The sequence below is a fragment of the Syngnathoides biaculeatus genome, chromosome 21, assembly GCF_019802595.1.
Source record: "Syngnathoides biaculeatus isolate LvHL_M chromosome 21, ASM1980259v1, whole genome shotgun sequence".
NCBI lineage: Eukaryota > Metazoa > Chordata > Actinopteri > Syngnathiformes > Syngnathidae > Syngnathoides > Syngnathoides biaculeatus.
Window position 1 is genome coordinate 1,517,132 of NC_084660.1, and position 21,874 is coordinate 1,539,005.

The 21,874-nt window shown below is 53.2% G+C and overlaps 1 protein-coding gene across 3 annotated transcripts in view; it reads left to right on the forward strand.

Annotated features, from left to right (window-relative positions):
- Positions 1-21,874, forward strand: part of ppargc1a (peroxisome proliferator-activated receptor gamma, coactivator 1 alpha) — a 44,465-nt gene that overhangs the window by 13,422 nt on the left and 9,169 nt on the right. Inside the window, exons 3-12 of one of the 3 annotated variants that reach the window (XM_061808953.1) lie at positions 3,856-4,050; positions 4,639-4,764; positions 5,630-5,969; positions 7,600-7,645; positions 7,881-7,954; positions 11,111-12,230; positions 13,412-13,504; positions 14,015-14,135; positions 19,340-19,461; positions 20,344-20,495. In XM_061808953.1, the coding sequence (XP_061664937.1) occupies positions 3,856-4,050; positions 4,639-4,764; positions 5,630-5,969; positions 7,600-7,645; positions 7,881-7,954; positions 11,111-12,230; positions 13,412-13,504; positions 14,015-14,135; positions 19,340-19,461; positions 20,344-20,495 (2,389 nt within the window). Of the gene's footprint in view, positions 1-3,855; positions 4,051-4,638; positions 4,765-5,629; positions 6,795-7,599; positions 7,646-7,880; positions 7,955-11,110; positions 12,231-13,411; positions 13,505-14,014; positions 14,136-19,339; positions 19,462-20,343; positions 20,496-21,874 lie in introns of all 3 variants that reach the window. The other 2 variants (XM_061808954.1, XM_061808951.1) reach the window with 2 other exon arrangements.

Below are 21,874 nucleotides of genomic sequence, written 5' to 3' on the forward strand. Positions count from 1 at the left end.
CAATATCTAAATTTTGAATTTTTTTTGGGGGGGGGTCAACAAGTCCAACAAAAACCGTTTTGAACAGTCATCGGAATAAAATACTTTGTTGTCATTTTAGTGCATACCGCAATCGGAATACTGTTTTTTTTTTTTTTGTTTGTTTGTTTTTTTTGGTGCGATATCAAACCGAGAGATAAGGAAACTTATGAGGATTGTGAGCAAATTAAAACAATGAAAAGGAATCAAACATTGGATGACATAAAAGGATTCTGGTATTTGGGGGACAGCAGGGTGACTCGGCTGGAAAGCGTCAGGTGTGAATTCTGAGTCCCGCGACCCTCGTGAGGATAAGTGGCTAAGAAAATGGATGGGTAGATGGATGGATGGATGGATGGATGGATGGATATTTCCAAGTAACAGCATATAAACTGAAAAAAACAGTGGCACAAGAACCGATCCCTGTGGGACTCCAAGGGAAATGACAATACTCAGATGGATTACATGGTCTGTCCTCTCTGAGTCCCGTGACCCTCTTGAGGATAAGTGGCTAAGAAAATAGATGGGTGGATGGATGGATGGATATTTCCAAGTAACAGCATATAAACTGAAAAAAAGAGGCACAAGAAGCGATCCTTGTGGGACTCCAAGGGACATGACAATACTCGGATGTCACATTACCATGGATTACATGGTCTGTCCTCTCTGAGTCCCGTGACCCTCGTGAGGATAAGCAGCAAAGAAAATGGATGGATGGATGGATATTTCCAAGTAACAGCATATAAACTGAAAAAAAAAGTGGCACAAGAACCGATCCCTGTGGGACTCCAAGGGAAATGACAATACTCAGATGTCACATTACATGACAATCGTGGTTTACATGGTCTGTCCTCTTTGAGTCCCGCGACCCACGTGAGGATAAGCAGCAAAGAAAATGGATGGATGGGTATTTCCAAGTGACAGCAGATAAACTGAAAAAAAGAGGCACAAGACCCGATCCCTGTGGGACTCCAAAGAACATGACAATTCTCAAATGTCAGAGTCCCGCGACCCTCATGAGCATAAGCGGTAAAAGAAAATGGATGGATGGAGATTTCCAAGTAACAGCATATAAACTGAAAAAGAAAGAGGCACAAGAACCGATCCCTGTGGGACTCCAAGGGACATGACAATACTCAGATGTCACATACATGACAACCGTGGTTTTCATGGTCTGTCCTCTTTGAGTCCTGCGACCCTCGTGAGGATAAGCGGCTAAGAAAATGGACGGATTTGGTGGCTCAGCCGTTAAAGTGTTGGCCTCACAGTTCTGAGTTCACAGGTTCAATCCCGGACCCGCCTGTGTGGAGTTAGCATGTTCTTCCGCCGTGCCTGCGTGGGTTTTCTCCGGGAACTCCGGTTTCCTCCCTCATCCCCAAAACATGCAGCATTAATTGGACACTCTAAATTGTCACGAACCTCCGGTAGGTACGGGGCCGGACCCAAATTCAGGACTCTGAGACCACGGCATTATGTTTCCGCACACGGTAACTCAAAGCACACTCACGGACTCGGCACAACGAACTGGTGGCAAAAACTCCACCTTTAATACATCATCAAATTCCAGTCCCAGTGTTAAGCAGCTGAGACCGGTGACAGGTGTCGGCGGCCAGGGCAGTGGCCACGCCCCTCTTGCCCGTGGTCCAGCCTGGCTCACGCCGCGAGGTGCGCTCGTGAGTGCGGTTGTTTGTTCCGATGTGCCCTGGGGATTGGCTGGCAAATTATTTCGGGGTGCTCGTTGACTGCTGGGATAGGCTCCGGCACTCCCCGCGACCCTTGTGAGGATAAGCAGTGAAGAAAATGAATGGATGGAGGGATCAGAGCGGTACCCTTGTCGACCTGAGTGAAATATCAGCCGACCGTGGGAAGCAAAACCAGGAGGCCGCTCCGTCACTGGACTCCTTCGCGCAAACATTGGTCGGTCGATGCCATCCCTAACCCTAACCCTAGACAGGAACTGGTCATTTATTGGACTCTTCGTTCCCAAAATGATTCGTCAATATGTAAATCGAATTTCTCACTCTGCGGACAAGGGATTGGATCCTTCTTAAACCCACTGGGATTCTTAAACCAGAGCGTTTCTGGTTTCTGGAACATTTTCTGTCCTCGGCTTAGCTTCTCGAGGGAAGACCGAAACGGATGGGTCACCAACCGGTCACCTGAGTTTGGGTCGGTGGGGTACGGCGCGCCATACTTTGTGGCCAGGTAATAAGGTTTGAAGCTGGAGAGTTTGTAACTAAAGGGTCCAATCCGTTCCGGCGTAGTGGATTTAAAGCTCCTTACAAGTAATTAAACAGCACGACACCTCGTACAGAGCAATTTCCTGCGAGGCGTTTTGCTCGCCAGTGCGCCGTGGCCCCAGTCTACGTCGTGTTATCTCTGCGAAATATGTCCCCTTCATCATTTTCTAATAATGACAGAGCGCTCACGTTGTTAGGGAGGCGATGGAATCGCTGCGCCATCCGATTAGCATTTTCCTCGCTGTTAGCGAGCGGACCGAACATCGAAGACATCTGCGTCGAGCGGGTGTTGTCGGGTGGGGGGGGGGGACATGAAAATCACCAGCGGCGGCCCGGTGTGATGTTTTGTCGGGGGGGGGGTCGAATGTGGGTGGGGTGGAATAACACTTATTTAGCCGCGTCTAGAACAACACCCGGTGAACGGTTGCGTGTGTCCTGAACGCCGTTTGCCTGTCGGCATGTTAACAAGTAAGTTTTGTCGAGATTACCAGAAATATTTTGAGTATCCATCGATCCATCCGTCCATCCATGGTCTACCGCTTTTCCGGGTCGGATCGCCGGGGGAAGTTGCTTCAGCAAGCATACCCAGATTTCCCTTCCCCCAGCCACTTCTTCCAGTTCTTCCGGAGGGATCCCGGGGCTTTCCCGAGGCACCCGAGAGACTCTCCGGCGTGTCCTGGGTCGTCCTAGGGGTGATAGTGAGAAAGGAATAGGAAAAGGGTAAAAGTTTTTTGGGAGTGCCATTTTCTACCACTTCTCCGGGTCGGATCGCGGGGGAAGTGGGTTCAGCAGGGATACCCAGACTTAACCTTTCCCCAGTCACTTCCTCCAACTCTCCCGGAGGGATCCCGAGGCGTTCCTGAGCCAGCCGAGAGACTCTCCAGCGTGTCCCGGGTCGTGCCCAGGGTCTATTTCCGGTGGGACGTGCCCGGAACACCCCACCCTCCGAATCAGATGCCCCAGCTGCATCATCTGGCTCCTCTCGACGCGGAGGAGCAGCGGCTCGACACCGAGCCCCTCCCTGATGACCGAGCTCCTCACCCTATCTCTGAGGGAGAGCCCGGACACCCCTGTGGACAAAATTATTCATATTACTCATTTTGAGCATGCGGACAGTAAATTCTCCGTATCGGAGGCCAGGTGGCAAACGGCTTGTCAGCCGCCTTCGTCGTTCGCCCTCAAACTCCTCCGTCGCCAGACCCCAAACGTTCTTGCATCCTCTCGATACTCGCTACTTGTCAGCCTTGGAAAATGGCTTTCTCGGAGAAGATATTATTTTTGGTCCGGTAAAGCTGCGTGTTTAAAATATGAGTGACAGGCTTGACTCTCTTTGCAACGGGGAGTGGGGGTGGGGTGGGCGGGGGTGGGGGGGGGGTTGTTTGCCAGAATAGAGCCAGCTCCTGGAGAGAGGGGTAGAAAAAAAAACAGTATTAACAATAAAAGTCTGCATGCAGCCACCCACCACTCTAACTTTCCTGGGAGGAAAACATTTACAACTTCCAGACTAAAATGTCCTATTTTTCTTTCCCCCCCCCCATTTCTCCCCGCTTTCTGTCTGTCTTCTGTTCTTTTTTATTCCTTTTTCACGCCTGCTAAGAAGATAGATGAAGAAAATGAGGCCAACTTGCTGGCAGTGCTTACAGAGACCTTGGATAGTATCCCGGTGGATGAGGACGGTCTGCCTTCGTTTGAGGCTCTGGCAGATGGGGACGTGACCAATGCCAGTGACCGGAGCTGTCCGTCCTCCCCCGACGGCTCGCCTCCCACCCCGGAGCCCGAGGAGCCTTCCCTGGTAAAGCCCTCCCCCCTGTTTGTCATTTAAAAAAAAAAAAACATCCGTGCGGAAACCGCTGGAACCAAGAGCCGGCTCTCGGACTCGCTCGAGTCGTGGACGTGCGCGGGAAGTGACGGATTTCGCGTCCCCAGTCAAAGGCGGGAACTCCTCGCGGTGGGGGGACCGTGGCCGGAAACGGGGTGGGGATTGAATCAAAGCAATTTATCTCCTTTATTCCCGTTAGGTCTCGGCTAATCTGCGCTCCTTGTGCCAGAGTTTTGTCTTTTGGCAGCCGGGCAACCCTCCTAGCACACAAGCTCGGAGCAGTTCTCTCGGCTTTTTAGGTCTAAAATGTTTAACTTGGACTTGGTTTAACTAATGAGCTTTACAGCGTGTTTGTTCGGTCCCTTAGGAGAGTGACAAACCTGTCCCCACCCCTTCCCCTCCCGGTCCTTGTTATTTTTACCGCTTTGGCACCCCCCCCCCACCCCACCCCCATCTCCTCGGATGGGTTAAAAATCAGCGGCAATTGAAAGAAAATTACCATTTGCATAATCCGTGCTAACTTTGCCCTTCCTCCCCCCCACCTGCACCGCTCGGGTCCAGCTGAAGAAGCTCCTTCTGGCGCCCGCAAACTCCCAGCTCAGCTATAATCAATACACAGGTGGCAAGGCACAGAACCATGCAGCCGGCAGCAACCACCGCATCCGACCACCACCTGCCGTCGTCAAGGTACGCGCCCTGGTTTTCACGTTAGTTAATCTCCCTCGCTCTGCTCCCGCGCTCGCAATTTTCTTGTTTTGGGCCCCGCCTTTAGAAGATGTTAGACTAGCGCTCTGCCATCCCAGGGGTGTACGAGGGTGGGGGTTTCTCGTGATGAAAACGGGCTGATTGCTGTTGGGCTTTGCGAGGCGAGGCGAGGCGAGGCGCCACGCTTTCATTAGCTCCGCCGCTTATCCGCCTTGATTCGGGGGACCCGTCAGAAGAAAACCACTGATGGCGGCGGGGGTGGTGGTGGTGGGGGGGTGGTCCTCCAAATATCGGGTAATGTTCAACACGAGCCGGGCTTGTCATTTTGTGCCCAAACACGTATTACAAGACTTCATTTTCTCGAACTTTGAAACGATCAGACACGCGTTCGCGGCGCGCCGTGTTTGCGCAGCGTCGGATTCCATTTTCAAGCGGCGCCTTCGAGGAGTCCCGACGGACCCCGGGCGTGCAAACAGAGCGATCGGAGGAGCCCGCGCAATTAAGACGACGAATTCGCACCCGCCGTCGCTTTCTAGTCACTCCGGCGGCCGGCGCGCTCCAGCTACCAGAGTTGTTCTTTCGAGGCTCGTGTCTGCCGATAAGTCCAAGTTTTTATGAGCCACCGCTCGGATACAGGCGGGCTTCAGACGAGGTACTGGTTGGGGGTAGAAAAATAATGGCACGACTCTGATTCTAAGAACCAATGTTTCAGTTCACGCTCTTGGCGTTCACGCGAAATACTCGGTTGTGCTTCGGCGGCGTCAACTCTGAACATCACATATTTAAGGCGCCGTTTGGTTTTTGTGTAAATAGAGTTTCAAATCTTCGAACTGATCTTTTTGAACAGACGGAGAGCCCCTGGAATGGCAAAGCGAGAGGGGTCTCCGGCCAGCAGAACCGCCCTCTGAGGCGGCCTTGCACAGAGCTGCTGAAGTACTTAACAGCCACCGATGACATCCTGCTCCACACCAAAGCCACCGACGTCAAAGGCAGCTGGAGCGGCGCCCCCGGCAGGGACAAGAGCACCCTGGGCCTCGGCGCCTCCTCCTCCTCCTCCTCTTCCTCCTCGCCGTCCTCGTCATCCACGTCCTCCTTCTCCTCCCTGTCCTCCACTTGTTCTTCGTCCACCACCGCTTCCAAGAAGAAGTCTGGCGCGGCGCCGCCGCCACAGCAGCATCACCAGCGAGGTGAGAGCCGGGCTGGAGGCGAATGTAGTGGGGCTGGGAAGTGGCAGCATTGCGCTAAGGATGACGGGGTTGAGGAGTCGGAGGGGGCCCCTATCTCTGTCGGCCACAGAACCTACAGCTGCGGCCACGCTCGCCCTAAAGCCAGCGAAGGAGGAAGGCCGCCAGGTGATGTGGGCCACCAGGCCGCCGCTAGGTTCATTAGGTATATGCATTCTTATTCCCTCCCTCCCCGAGAGGTGAGTCACAGCTGTGAGCATTGCCGAGAGGCTGTAGGCGCCACTCGAAATAAGAGTAGCGGGGCCAACCGCACCCTACGTAGGCACGTCACAGTGACTATTAAGAAAAGGGACGCAAAGCCGGGGCACCCCTTGCTTAGCCAGCTGCTCACCGCCAAACAGAGACCTGCTCGCTACCGAGACCACCTCCTCATCCCCTTCCCCGGCACTCACGGCAAATTAGCGGGGAAGAGCTCGGAGAGTGTCAGACCTGAGGAGGAAGAGTGCACCAAAGGTAGTAAGCGGAGTCGATCGACAAACCCTGACATGCTAGACATGGGCTTTGGACTAGAGCTGGGGCGGTCAAGCCAGGGAGGCTATGGGGAGGATGTTGACCATGATAACGATAACAATCCTGCTGCTGTTGATGGTGTCTTTGATGATGACCATGTCACGGGCAGCTCCGCCGCGGCGCCCTCACAGGGTCCGCCGAGCCCACTCTTCCCAGATACTAGCATTGCCGAGCTCGCCCCTGCCTGCTTCATACACGGGCACGGGCATCCCCACGGGCGGTCACTCAGCGAGCACCCAGACGACCACCTGTTGTTAGGTAATCATGACTGCATCCCTCCCCCGCTGGCCTTATCTCTGCTCCCTCTTCTCCCTCTCCTGCTCTAACCACCTCCCCGGTTTGACGTCACGACTAACCGCAATTCTAATTCGAAGCTAACAACTCATCCCGACTGACACCATTTGACCTCCCGATTTCTATCGAGTGAACCCCAAAGCACGGGGTGCGGGGACAAGGGGTGAGCCATGTTTTTTTTTTTTGTTTTTTTTTTGCTAGCGAATGTCTTGTTTTTATCCAGTTGGCCGGTTTTAGCCTCAGAACCCGGGTGCTGCTCTTTAGCCACTAAAACCACGTTCCCTCAGCCGGAGCGCAAGTCGGCCAAAGCCTCGGGCAACTGCACAAGCTTCCTTGACTCTCCTTTCTTCCTTTCTTCACTCCCCCCCCCATTTCCTCTGCTGTTGGTGCATGCGATGATGACTTGTCCGTTGAGGGCCTCAACCCACCGTCATCGTTTTTTGTCTGTGGCATCGTCTGTTTTGTCTTGATTCCATTCCGACGTGTCTGAACGAAGACACCCGTGACCCATGCGCCATCTCCTCATCTTGCCTCACACTGTCAAAAGTCTTTCCTAAGAGAGTAAATTGATTTTTTTTTTAAAAAATGGGGTCAAAAAAGCAAAATAAATCAACGTAAAAACACTCGTGCAGTTTTCTAACAAGGGATGGGTGTTTTTTTTTTTTTTGTAGTGCACTTATTAATTGTCGCAGAATGTGGACCTGTTCTCTTCTGCCGACGGTTGTCGGAACTAGATCAATAATTACCCATGCTCCTTTGTGTTCTGCAGCCAAACCAACCACCTTGCCACTTCCTTTGACCCCAGAGTCTCCAAAGTAAGTCTGAGAAGTTTTCCACGTTCTTTTAGGCAAACGAGTGAAATACAAAAAAAAAAAAACAACAGGCAAAGGAAGAGATCAGAAAGAGACCGGCAAACGAGCGCAGTACGGAGTACAAGTCGAATCGGAGGCATTTTTGTGACTCATTTCCACGTCTTAGATCACTATTTTTCAAGCCTTGGCGTCGCCGGCAAGTAAAACTGCTTCTTGTTTTTTTTTTATTGTCTTCCAGTGACCACAAGGGATCACCGTTTGAGAGCAAAACCATTGAATGCACATTAAGTGTGGAGATTGCCGGAACCCCAGGTAAGTGGGCGCGTTCTCTCGGTTCAAGGTCAGAAGAACATTCGCGCGTGTCCCGAGTATTGATTTCCCTCCATCCAGAAACCGTTCCTCCTCCCTTTTCCCAAATCCTGACACTCACAGACTGGCCGCTTAGATAGCCGGCGCATCGTCGCCGTATTTTGGGTTTTGTTGGTCTGAGGAGTTAGGCCTCCGCGTGGGGTCGGCGACCACGTTTGCGCAAGGTCCCCACCGGAGTCCTTGCGCCCGGTGCACTTGGGTGAGTCGCACCGACCACCCTCAGCCCCTCCCCCCTCCTTTGGTATTCATTTACTCGCTGTGGAAATGGTTCACTGTGTGTCCGCGCACCTTGTACCGTCACTGTGTCGAGGACTGGGATGCAAAAAGTTGAACTATAAACCTTTCACTCTTGATGTGGTTAATATTTCTTGTGATTTTACTGCTGGTTCCCTATCCAGCCCAGATTTTGGGACTGGGTATCAGCTGGGAAGTCATTAGCACAGTCATTCTCCAGGATACTGACCCCCCACCAACTTGTTCCGATTTAGGGATTAGAAGGTGCTGAATGTGACTGATTGATATAGATTCCAGTGAGCCAAGGTGGAAGGTTTTTGGCCCTTTGTGAAGTAAGAATACGAGTCCGTTACAATGAGATTACGGTGGCGTAACTGATAACTGTGGGGGGTGGGGGGGGTTCCACCTTTGAGGCAAGTAAGTGCTGATCGAACTCTGCCCGGAATCCTATTTGATAACTAACCGTAGTCTTGTGGCAACTTTTGGAGCTACTGTCGGCCGTGTGGTTTCCTACCTTCCCGATCGCAATTGGAGTTGTCGCTTGCGGCAGGGACCGACCGCCTTGTGATTTTATTTATTTTTAGTTTTGGGTGACGGTGATGATCTCAAGAAGGGTGACCGGAGGGTGTGTTCCAACTATAGAGGGATCACACTCCTCAGCCTACCTGGTAAGGTCTACTCAGGGGTACTGGAGAGGAGGGTCCGTCGGGATGTCGATTCTCGGATTCAGGAGGAGCAACGTGGTTTTCGTCCTGGCCGTGGAACAGTGGACCAGCTCTACACCCTCGGCAGGATCCTCGAGGGTACGTGGGAGTTCGCCCAACCAGTCTACATGTGTTTTGTGGACTTGGAGAAGGCATTCGACCTTGTCCCTCGGGGAGTCCTGCGGGGGGTCTTCTGGAGTATGGGGTACCGAATCCCCTGATATGAGCTGTTCGGTCCCCCTGTTCGACCGCTGTCGGAGTTTGGTCCGCATTGCCGGCAATAAGTCGGACTAGTTTCAGGTGAGAGTTGGACTCCGCCAAGGCCGAGATTTTGTTCATAACTTTTATGTACAGAATTTCTAGGCGTAGAGGGTTTCCAGTTTGGTGGCCTCAGCATCGTATCGCTGCTCTTTGTGGATGATGTGGTTCTATTGGCTTCATCAAGCCGTGATCTCAGCTCTCATTGGAATGATTCGCAGCCGAATGTGAAGCGGCCGGGATGATAATCGGCACCTCCAAATTCGAGACTATGGTCCTCAGTCGGAAAAGGGTGGCGAGTTCAAGTATCTTGGGGTCTTGTTCACGAGTGAGGGAAGAACGGAGCGGGAGATCGACAGACGGATCGGTGCAGCGTCTGCAGTGATGCGGACTTTGTATCGGTCCATTGTGGTTTACCAGTCGATCTACGTTCCTACCCTCACCTATGGGCATGAGCTGTGGGTCATGACCGAAAGAACAAGATCCCGGATACAAGCGGCCGAAATCAGTTTCCTCCGCAGGGTTTCCGGGGTGAGAAGCTCGTTCATCCAGGATGGGCTCAGTGTCAAGCCGCCGCTGCTCCAGATGAGGTGGCTGGGGCATCTGGTTCGGAGGTGTTCCGGGCAGGTCCCACCGGAAACCGACCCCGAGGACGACCCAGGACACGCCGGAGAGACCGTGTCGCTCGGCTGGCTTGGGAACGCCTCGCGATCCCTCCGGAAGAGCTGGAAGAAGTGGCTGGGGAAGGGGAAGTCTGGGTATCCCTGCTGAAGCTACTTCCTCCGCGACCCGACCCGGAAAAGCGTTAGATAATGGATGGATGACTGGATGGTGTTGGGTAATGATAAAAACCTTGTATTATTTACCCTCCCGCCGCATCCGTCACTCAAAAGTTTGACTGAGGGACATGTATCTAATTCTGATTTATTTTACACCCCGCTGCTAATGACTTCTAGTTTATGACCCCACGTGCGCATTGTTTTGGACAGATGGCGCTTCATTGTGTCTATTCTTTGGCGTGATTTATATCTGTTTTTTCGACACGAGAGAAGGCAATGGACTGGTAGAGCTCGCACGCTGCATGAGAATCTGCTCTGATCAGGCGTTCCTTCGGTATTTTTGCATCCCGTGCTCTCGTTCGCGTACTGCCTCCCCTCACGCCGGATTTGACGCTAATAGCCGTCATTTGCTGCAAAGAAGAGCGGCAGAGCGGCGGCGTGGCAGGAGCGCCTGACTCCGGCGCGCGAGGGGAAAAATATGTAGGGTGGGGCGCGGCCGGCGGGGAGTGAGGGAGAGGAAGAAGGCTGGAGGAGAGGAGGAAATGGTGGTGGTGGCGGGGGGGGGGGTGAGAGTAATGGCGACTGCCGCTTGTGTGAGTGCATTAACAATGCTATAAAGTGGGCTCATCTCAGGACTTCCCATATAAGTGCCATCTGTCCGGTCGTAAATCTGACCGGTGGGTGGGGGGGTGGTTGGGGTATGAGCAGTCGGGACATGCCATCTGAGAGGAAGGACAATCAATTTTCCCCTTGCGCTTCCACTTCCATCATCCGTCCTCAATGTATAACGAGAACACCTCTGCGTCGGGGTGTTCTGAAAAGTAGGGTCACGGCGCCGGGCTTTCCTCTTAGCGACCGGTTGTTTAGTCATTAGGTGCGTCCTCAGCAGTGTTGTTTACCCTCCCACCCCCTACCAAAAGGGATCCTTGCAATGTCAATGAGGATGAGGCGGGCGGTGGGGGGGTTGAGTGGCAAGCCAAGCGTATGACAGCACCAGAGAGAGATCAGGATCAATCAAGCGCGTATCTTTGTCCCCCGTCCATAAACTGACGTTGAGTAGAATTTTATTTTTGTTGACTGCCAATCCACTCGGCGACTGAACGTCTCCCCCCCCCCCTTTGCAGGTCTGACACCACCTACCACGCCCCCACACAAAGCCAGTCAAGAGAATCCTTTCAAAGCATCGCTCAAAACCAAGTTGTCTTCATGTTCCTCCTCGGCCTTGGCGTGCAAAAGAGCAAGGCTGGTCGACTCGGGCCCCGGCCCCAACCGGAAGGGTCCGGAACAGACTGAGCTGTACGCCCAGCTGAGCAAAGCGTCCACCGTCCTCCCCTGCTCCGTCGCTCAACCGACGAAAGGAGGCAGTCTTGAGGAGTGTTGCGGCGCTAGCGACCGCAAGCGAGTTCCTCCCCGTGGGTTCAGCGACCATGACTATTGCCAGGCGTCGGCGGGCACAAGAAAGAACTGCAATATGGCCGTCGGTGCCATGACTTCAGCGGGGGGAATGCCAGTCTCCTCGGGTGCCACTGCAGGCTCAGCGGGGGACCAGCATGTCAGATTTAAGGACTCACCCATCCCTCCACCCTCTTCACCTTCATCATCATCTTGTCCTCGAGCTCAGCGGCAGAGTTTTGACTCCGCGATCGGAGAAGACGCCGGCGTCCGGGGTTTAGGGAAAGGGTCCCTCGGCCAGAACTCTCAGGTCCTTACGCAGCAGGATAGCTCGTCTCCCCTCGCCCGAAAGCTCCTCTGCGACCAGGAAATCCGAGCTGAACTCAACAAGCACTTTGGCCACCCCTTAGAAGCTTTGTACAGTCAGAGTGAGTCGGGCAGCAAAGCGGACAAGGTTGGGCCCCCTCCATCTCTTGAGGAACAAGAGGTTGACTCCCAAAGGTTGCCCGTCTCCAGCTACCTGCATCCGGGGCTCCTGTCACTCCACGATGAGCTCGAGTTGGCTGAGAGTCGCGAGAGTCGCTTCCTCTACCCTTGGGAGGGAACCCCTCTGGACCTACTCTTTGACTGCCCCCCGCGCTCCCCCTCCTGTTCCCCGCCATTGAGCTCCTCCCCTTCGCGAGCCTCCGTCTCGCCGCCGTCTTCCCTCCTTCCGTCGCCGAGCGGGCCTTTCTGCTGGACCGGCGGCCAGTCGCGCTCCCGCTCCCGTTCTCGCTCTGGCTCGCGCGGCTCTTCCTCGGGCTACCGGAGGCGCTCCCTCTCCAGCTCGTCTGATAGACGCCCCTCTTCCTGGTAAGTAAACCTGAATAAACCTCGTCTGCCTGAACCTTGGCTGATCCCCACCCGTGCAGTTAACAAGGGCAGAAAAAAACCCATCAGGGGGTCCATCTTAGTAGCCTGATAAGTCGGTCTCTGATTGGATCAACCCCGGAGACTTCTTGAGCACTTGGTTTTTCCCGGTTTTCTCTGTCTTCATACAATATTTAGGTGAAAGGGGGGTTGGCTAAACTATCTGATCATTTGGGGTTTCCCTAAAATAACTCCTAATCAACAAAAGGGAATATGCTGATGTGAAAGCTCCCAGGAGAGGTGCAGAGTCTGAGCGCTTTTCATCTCTCGAAAGAGTTTTGAGCGTCTTCCTAATATTAACACCCCGTCGCTGTTATCTCCGACTCCGCTGCTTCCGTTTGATGCGAGCGTTATTGTTTTAAGCGGCAGCTGTTGTTTTTACGTGCACGCGCGATCCCTCCTCTCTTTTTTTTTTTTTTTTTTTTTTTACACCGCGCGGAGATGAAAGCCGAATCCGGGCCGCGGGAACGTCGCCTCGAATCCTCTTCAAAGGAGACTCCTGTCATCAGAGCCCGGGCGAGGACTCCGTTTCCCGTGGTTCTGTTTGATCGGCGCGTCAAAAGCTTTCTGTGGGGGTTTCTTCGCGAGGCAAACCGGGTCCGTCGCGAGGAAACGGAGTCAGTCGGCGGTGGTGCTGGACTCCAATGCGGTTTGTTTACCTGATTTAGCAAAAGGTCAGTTTACTCCGCGGAGCCGGCGGAGTCACTTCAATTCCGTTGCGTCGTTTTGTTTTCACTCGGCGCTAACGTACTCGCGCATTTATCCAATAATAGTCTCGAGGCAATTCAATCACAGTCTGACAAGCTTCTCGGAAATACTAGGCCACGGCAGAGCAGGGAGAACAGAACGCTTGATGTGTTTTCTTCACATCTCACCCAGTTTGAGAGTCCTCATCTTTCCAAACCGCCGTTCTCCGGGTTTCTCTTCTTCCATAATTCACATCGTCGTTCCTCGGCTTCAATAATGAAGCGTCTGAAGCCCGAGGAGTGCGCGGCAATTTGCTCCGTAGCTAGGCCAACCGGGTTCCCCGTTATTCCTCCGACAAACTGACGGGGTTTTTGAACAGTTTTTTTTTTCCGGTAATTGTTTCATCCATTTTTTTTTGTCGTTTGCCACCCCTACAGGTGTCGCCACAACAATGAAGTGAGCACTTTCCGTTCCAAGAGTCACAAGAGACCACAGCCTCGGTCCCGATCTCCTCTCAGTCGCAGGCCAAGGTGAGGCGCTCAACTTATTCCTGCCGTGTCCGGAAGGACCACGTCTGTCAGCAATACTGAAGGTGTCCGAAGAATTATTATTATTATTATATGTACCTACAATTAAAGAGCCGACCCCCACCTCCTTCAAAATATTCTACTCGTTCATTCAACTGATGCGTGCTGTGGTGTTATAACGCTGAATCGACATTGCGGCTGTGTAAAGGCAACGATTTGGGAACCTGGCCTTGGAATCCCAGCTGGTTTTGGCACCCGTGTGCCTAATGACACCCGACAAGGCTGAGAGTTATTCATCAGCGCGGTGCGGGTGACGTTGCGCTTCCTCGGCGGACTGTAATGGCATGTGAAGTTTTGCTGACAGATGCAGCTACCCTGGCCCCCTTGACTTTAGAAACTAGACCTCACCGAAAAGCTGTTTTAACGGACATCCGGTTGTCGGAGATGTTGTTAAAAAGGCGCCGAACCGTCGAGATTCCCTTCGAGGATCAGAAACGACGTGTTCCTCCTCAGGTATGACAGCTACGAGGAGTATCAGCACGAGAGGCTGAAGAGGGAGGAGTTCCTTCGGGACAACGAGAAGCGGGAGTCCGAAAGGGCCGAGCAGAGGGACAGACAACGACAAAAGGCAATTGTGAGTCCATTTCCTTTCCATCCTCACATTCAGGATTGGGGTGCCTGGTCTAAGCGTAGAAAATACAGGTTTTGGTCCCGTCGTCTCCAGCACTCGAGTCCGAACGAATCTGGTATTTCCGGAGACGACGGGTTGCGTCGGCACCGAATCGGCATTGGTCAGGGAAGTGAAGAAAATCCATGTTTTGGCCCCGTCGTCTCCAACACTCGAGTCCAAACGAATCTGCCGTGTCCGGAGACGAAGGGTTGCGTCGCCACCGAATCGGCATTGGTAAGGGAAGCGTAGAAAATCCAGGTTTTGGCCCCGTCGTCTCCAACACTCGAGTCCAAACGAATCTGCCGTGTCCAGAGATGAAGGGTTGCGTCGGCACCGAATCGGCATTGGTCAGGGAAGCGAAGAAAATCCATGTTTTGGCCCCGTCGTCTCCAACACTCGAGTCCAAACGAATCTGCCGTATCCAGAGATGAAGGGTTGCGTCGGCACCGAATCGGCATTGGTCAGGGAAGAAAGAAAATCCATGTTTTGGCCCCGTCGTCTCCAACACTCGAGTCCAAACGAATCTGCCGTGTCCGGAGACGAGGTGTTGCGTCGCCACCGAATCGGCATTGGTAGGAAGGAAGAGTAGAAAATCCAGGTTTTGGCCCCGTCGTCTCCAACACTCGAGTCCAAACGAATCTGCCGTGTCCGGAGATGAAGGGTTGCGTCGGCACCGAATCGGCATTGGTCAGGGAAGCGAAGAAAATCCATGTTTTGGCCCCGTCGTCTCCAACACTGGAGTCCAAACGAATCTGCCGTGTCCAGAGACGAAGGGTTGCGTCGGCACCGAATCGGCATTGGTCAGGGAAGTGAAGAAAATCCATGTTTTGGCCCCGTCGTCTCCAACACTCGAGTCCAAACGAATCTGCCGTGTCCGGAGACGAAGGGTTGCGTCGCCACCGAATCGGCATTGGTAAGGGAAGCGTAGAAAATCCAGGTTTTGGCCCCGTCGTCTCCAACACTCGAGTCCAAACGAATCTGCCGTGTCCGGAGACGAAGGGTTGCGTCGCCACCGAATCGGCATTGGTAAGGGAAGCGTAGAAAATCCAGGTTTTGGCCCCGTCGTCTCCAACACTCGAGTCCAAACGAATCTGCCGTGTCCAGAGACGAAGGGTTGTGTCGGCACCGAATCGGCATTGGTCAGGGAAGCGACGAAAATCCATGTTTTGGCCCCGTCGTCTCCAACACTCGAGTCCAAACGAATCTGGCGTGTCCGGAGACGAAGGGTTGCGTCGGCACCGAATCGGCATTGGTCAGGGAAGCGAAGAAAATCCAGGTTTTGGCCCCGTCGTCTCCAACACTCGAGTCCAAACGAATCTGGCGTGTCCGGAGACGAAGGGTTGTGTCGGCACCGAATCGGCATTGGTCAGGGAAGCGACGAAAATCCATGTTTTGGCCCCGTCGTCTCCAACACTGGAGTCCAAACGAATCTGCCGTGTCCAGAGACGAAGGGTTGCGTCGGCACCGAATCGGCATTGGTCAGGGAAGCGAAGAAAATCCAGGTTTTGGCCCCGTCGTCTCCAACACTGGAGTCCAAACGAATCTGCCGTGTCTGGAGACGAAGGGTTGCGTCGGCACCGAAGCGGCATTGGTAAGGGAAGCGTAGAAAATCCAGGTTTTGGCCCCGTCGTCTCCAGCACTCGAGTGTGACCGAATCGGGTTGCGTCGGCACCGAATCGGCATTGGTAAGGGAAGCGAAGAAAATCCATGTTTTGGCCCCGTCGTCTCCCACACTTGAGTCCGAACAAATCCGGCGTTTCCGGAGACGCCGGGTTGCGTCGGCACCGAATCGGCATTGGTCAGGGAAGCGAAGAAAATCCAGGTTTTGGCCCCGTCGTCTCCAACACTCGAGTGTGACCGAAGCGGGTTGCATCGGCACCGAATCGGCATTGGTAAGGGAAGCGAAGAAAATCCAGGCTTTGGCCCCGTCGTCTCCCACACTTGAGTCCGAACGAATCCGGCGTTTCCGGAGACGCCGGGTTGCGTCGGCACCGAATCGCTCCGTCTCCCCCGTCCTCCCGAGCGGGTGAAGCCAGCAAAGCGCCGCCTCCACTGCCCGTCGATCAAGAGCGCGTTAAACGCCGCGCTAATGCAAACTTGGCCGGCGCAGGAGACAAACAATTACCGCTCGCGCTGTCAGACAAGGTTTAAGAGGGCAGAGATGTGAGAGCGTCTCTGTCCGTCTGGCTGCTTCTCGCCCACGCAGGCGGCCCTCAGGGGCGCCGTCAGGAAAATTCCGCCTATTTATCAGTTGTCAGCAACTAAACTCCTAATTCAGCATTTACTTGTCCGTCACGGACCGAACCCAAGCGTGAAAGAGGGGCTGCAGAGTATAAATCTGCAGTTAATTTGGATTTCTCCTGGGGCGCAGGTGACGTTTCCGTGCGACTCCCGATTTGCATACTGTATGTCACGAGCAGCCCCAAGACGCCGCTCGCCGTCCGAACACGCCGCCCGTCGGATTGCCGAGTGATGAATAAATAACGGGAGTTGGACGCCGTGTCCAGAGGTGTGCGTGGCGTAGAAAAATGATTAGCGGGATGCAATTAAACTCCTCAAACGGTAGAATTGCAGCCCGGTGGCGTCGTTGGTTCCTTTGACCCCCTGCGTCCTCTGAGGTTTAAGGAAATGTGGGTGTATTTCTCCCCCACGGGTCAGGAAGTTCAGGGTGTGACGATGTGTTTTTTTTTTCTACACAGTGTATCACGCTCCAGCCGCGTGTCACTATCCATTTTCTTAGCCGCTTATCCTCAGGGGGGTCGCGGGGAGTGCTGGAGCCCACACCTAGGGGCAATATAGAGTGTCCGATTAATGCTGCGTGTTTTTTGGGGGTGTGGGAGGAAACCGGAGCGCCTGGAGAAAACCCACGCGGGCAACAGGGAGAACATGCAATCTCCGCGCAGGCGGGTCCGGGATTCAACCCGGGACGTCAGAACTGTGAAGCCAACGCTTTACCATCTGAGCCACCAAGCCGCCAATCCATATATCCATCCATCCATTTTCTTTGCCGCTTATCCTCACGAGGGTCGCGGGACTCAAAGACAGACCATGTAATCCACGGTAATGTGACATCTGAGCATTGTCATGTCCCTTGGAGTCCCACAGGGATCGGTTCTCGTGACTCTTTTTTTTCAGTTTATATGCTGTTACTTGGAAATATCCATCCATCCATCCATCCACCCATCTATTTTCTTAGCCACTTATCCTCACGAGGGTCACGGGACTCAGAGAGGACAGACCATGTAATCCATCTGAGTATTGTCATGTCCCTTGGAGTCCCACAAAGATCAGTTCTTGTGCCTCTTTTTTACAGTTTATATGCTGTTACTTGGAAATATCCATCCATCCATTTTCTTAGCCACTTATCCTCATGAGGGTCACGGGACTCACAGAGGACAGACCATGTAATCCACGGTCATATGACATCCGAGCATTGTCATGTCCCTTGGAGTCCCACAGGGATCGGTTCTTGTGCCTCTTTTTTTCAGTTAATTGGAAATATCCATCCATCCATCCATCCATTTTCTTCGTCGCTTATCCTCATAAGGGTCGCGGGACTCAGAGAGGTCACACCATGTAATCCATGGTAATCTGACATCTGAGTATTGTCATGTCCCTTGGAGTCCCACAGGGATTGGTTCTCGTGCCTCTTTTTTACAGTTTATATGCTGTTACTTGGAAATATCCATCCATCCATTTTTTTAGCCACTTATCCTCACGAGGGTCACGGGACTCACAGAGGACAGACCATGTAATCCACGGTCATATGACATCCGAGCATTGTCATGTCCCTTGGAGTCCCACAGGGATCGGTTCTTGTGCCTCTTTTTTTCAGTTAATTGGAAATATCCATCCATCCATCCATTTTCTTCGTCGCTTATCCTCATAAGGGTTGCGGGACTCAGAGAGGTCACACCATGTAATCCATGGTAATCTGACATCTGAGTATTGTCATGTCCCTTGGAGTCCCACAGGGATTGGTTCTCGTGCCTCTTTTTTTCAGTTTATATGCTGTTACTTGGAAATATAGATCCATCCATTCATTTTCATAGCCGCTTATCCTCACGAGGGTCGCGGGCCTCAGAATTCACTCCTGACGCTTTGCAGCCGAGTCAACAGTTTATATGCTGTTACTTGGAAATATCCATCCATCCATTTTCTTAGTCGCTTATCCTCATAAAGGTCGCGGGACTCAGAGAGGTCACACCATGTAATCCATGGTAATCTGACATCTGAGTATTGTCATGTCCCTTGGAGTCCCACAGGGATCGGTTCTGGTGCCTCTTTTTTTCAGTTTATATGCTGTTACCTGGAAATACTGTATCCATCCATCCGTTTTCTTAGTCGCTTATCCTCACGAGGGGCGCGGGACTCAGAATTCACTCCTGACGCTTTCCAGCCGAGTCACCGTGCCGCCCCCAAATAATGGAATCATTTAATTTGGTCCAATGTTCAATTTATTTTCCTTGCTCCCAATCCTCATTAGTTTCCTCATCTCTCGGTTTGATATCGCACCAAAAATAAAAAATACAGTATTCCAATTTCGGTGCGCACTAAAATGACAACAAAGTATTTTATTCCGATGACTGTTCAAATGGTTTTTGTTGGACTTGTTGCCTCACCCCCACCCCCAACCCCCCAAAAAAGACCAAATGTAGATGTTGCGCTGTCTGGAAAAGAAACAGTCCCTTTGATTCCTTGACTATTGAGTTGTCGGTCGGAGAACTCAATCAACCAGATGCTTCCCCGATATGAGACTGAGTCACCGCGCGGCTTTATTTTTAGACTTGGACGAAGAAGAAGCGCTCGCCGAGCGAAGACATTGCATCATTTGATAACAATCGGTCCCCCCGCCCCCGCTCGTTCCCCCCGCGCGGGTGATGTGTTGCACCGAGAGGAAGAGGAATTGTCGTGCCACGGCAGACCGGAGGCACTTTCCCCATAAAGCTCGACCAGATAAGCGCAGGCGAAGCGAACCAATCACAGAGGAACATACCGGATAAGACATTTTCGGTGGGCAATCGGGGGTAGTCCATTAAGGAGGACCAGAGAAAAGGGGGTGGGGGCCGGCGGTGGGGGGGGGTGTGAAACTGACGGACCGGCACCCCCTTTTTAATCTCGCGCCTCTTGCTCTGTTTTTTTTTTTTTTTTTTCTTGTTAACGAGCAGGAGGAGAGACGGGCGGTGTACGTGGGGCGAGTGAGGTCCGACTGCACCCGGACCGAGCTGAAGCGGCGCTTTGGAGTCTTTGGCGAGATCGAAGAGTGCGCGGTGAACTTGAGGGACGACGGGTAAGCGCGCCGCTTTTGTCGACGGGGGTCCCGTTTTCACCCCGTCGGACGTGACTTCGCCGGTCTCGGGAATCCTCTCCTCGGGTCCCAGACTCGAGGTTTTGGGACCGGTTGCGGAGACTGTAATTTACATTTATGAAAATCTATATGTTGGGTACAAAGTCTGTGGTGTAAATCCTGTTCTTAAATTGAGACCAAAAAGCTAGCCTTTGCTATAGCATTTGCCATTAGCATTAGCCCATTAGCAATCATCATTATCTACGTCACATTTAATAGCGTATTAAAAATCAGTTCCACGCTAACTCTGTCGGTTTTTGCCTTTGGTTTATCAGTGGGCTAACACTGCATCCGTTCGCAGTAAATGTCTGCGTGAAACTGGTTGCGGCGATGCTAACGCGGTGCCGGGCGTGAGTTTTCGGAGGGGGTTCCGGACAGAAATCCCTGGTTCTGTCGAGACAAAATCACATGAGTACTACCGCACTAGTGTCCTCCTTGTGTTCATGGACTTGAATATATATTTTGCCATAGTGGCTCATTTTTTGTAGTTCTGGACTGGCTCATGCTACCGAGAATGAATTCCTTGGGTTTTTTTTTTTTTAACGTACTTTGCGAATAAAGGTGATACTGATACGAGTGTCCTACCCTGCCCCTGTTGTCCTATCCAACCATACCTGTCGGACTGCCTTCCCAGTCCACACATCTATAAAAATCCAACTCCTTGTGTCAGTTCTTGTCGTGTTCTGCGGTCTCGCTATTTTTGGAGCCACTTTCATTGATTCTCTTTTACATATAAATAGCGCGTCAAAGACAAGGCCGTCGAATTACCGTTGCCCTCGCCGCGCCGCTCCGACTTCAATCCTTTTTGTATCCTTGACCACGCAGGGACAATTTTGGCTTCATCACATACCGCTACACGTGCGACGCCCTGGCCGCCCTCGACAACGGCCACACCTTGCGGCGGTCCGACGAGCCGCGCTTCGAGCTGTGCTTCGGCGGACAAAAGCAATTCTGCAAATCGCATTACACAGACTTGGGTAAGTGTGCGGCTTTGTTGTTGTTGTTACCCAAGCCCCCCCCCCCCCCCCCCCCCCCCCCCCCGTCCGTTCCCGTTCCCGAACCCCGACCCGCCCCCCTCCTCCGCCCACCACCACCACTTACACCAATCCCAAACCCCTGGAGGCACCCTTGTATGTTTACATGGCTGCGAGGACTGTCAGGAAAAAGAGACGGGAGGCGGGGAAGCGGGTTTAATACAGCAAAACAAAAAGGAGATGCAGATAAAAGGAGACTCGTTTCTGCGCCGGCAACAATTCCCCCCCAACGTGTCCGCCGGGCATTCACTGCTCAACGGGGTCAGTTCGAGTTGAGAGGTCAGTCTACGTTCCTACCCTCACCTATGGGCACGAGCTGTGGGTCGTGACCGAAAGAACAAGATCCCGGATATAAGAGTTTCCTCCGCAGGGTGTCCGGGCTCTCCCTTAGAGACAGGGTGAGAAGTTCGGTCATCCGGGAGGGGGTCAGTATCGAGCCGCTACTCCTCCGCATTGAGAGGAGGCAGATGAGGTGGCTGGGGCATCTGATTCGGATGCCTCCCTGGTGAGGTGTTCCGGGCACGTCCCGACGGAAAGAGAACCCGAGGACGACCCAAGACATGCTGATAGACTGCGTCTCTTGGCTGGCCTGGGAAACGCCTCGGGATCCCTCCCGAAGAGCCGGAAGAAGTGGCTGGGGAAAGGGAAGTCTGGGTATCCCCTGCTGAAGCTACTTCCCCTGCGACCCGACCTCGAGAAGTGGTAGAAAATAGGAGGAGGGTAATGCCACATTGGCAGGGCAGTCGATAGCTGCTGATGGATAAGTTCGGTCATCCGGGAGGGACTCAGTTTTGAGCCGCTGCTCCTCCGCATTGAGAGGAGCCGGATGAGGTGGCTGGGCATCTTATTCGGATGCCTCCTGGACGCCTCCCTGGTGAGGTGTTCCGGGCACGTCCCACCGGATAGAGACCACAGATACCTCCTGGCCGCCTCCCTGGTGAGGTGTTCTGGGCACGTTCCACCGGAAAGAGGCCCCGAGGACGACCCAGGACACGCTGGAGGGACTATGTCTCTCGGCTGGCCTGGGAAACGCCTCGGGATCCCTCCGGAAGAGCCGGAAGAAGTGGCTGGGAAAAGGGAAGTCTGGGTATCCCCTGCTGAAGCTATTTCCCCCGCGACCTGACCCGGAAAAGCGGTAGATAATGGATGGATGGATGCCGCTGGGATCCATTATCGCTCCGGCATGAGGTTCTCGGGGCGGATCAATCGCAAACCAGGGGGAGGTTCTCCTAATAGGTGTCGTCTCCGAGCCCATTTGTCGTTTTTGCGTCTGTGTGTTCCCCGCGGAACACTGTCCGTTACATAAAAGTAGAGCACCGGGG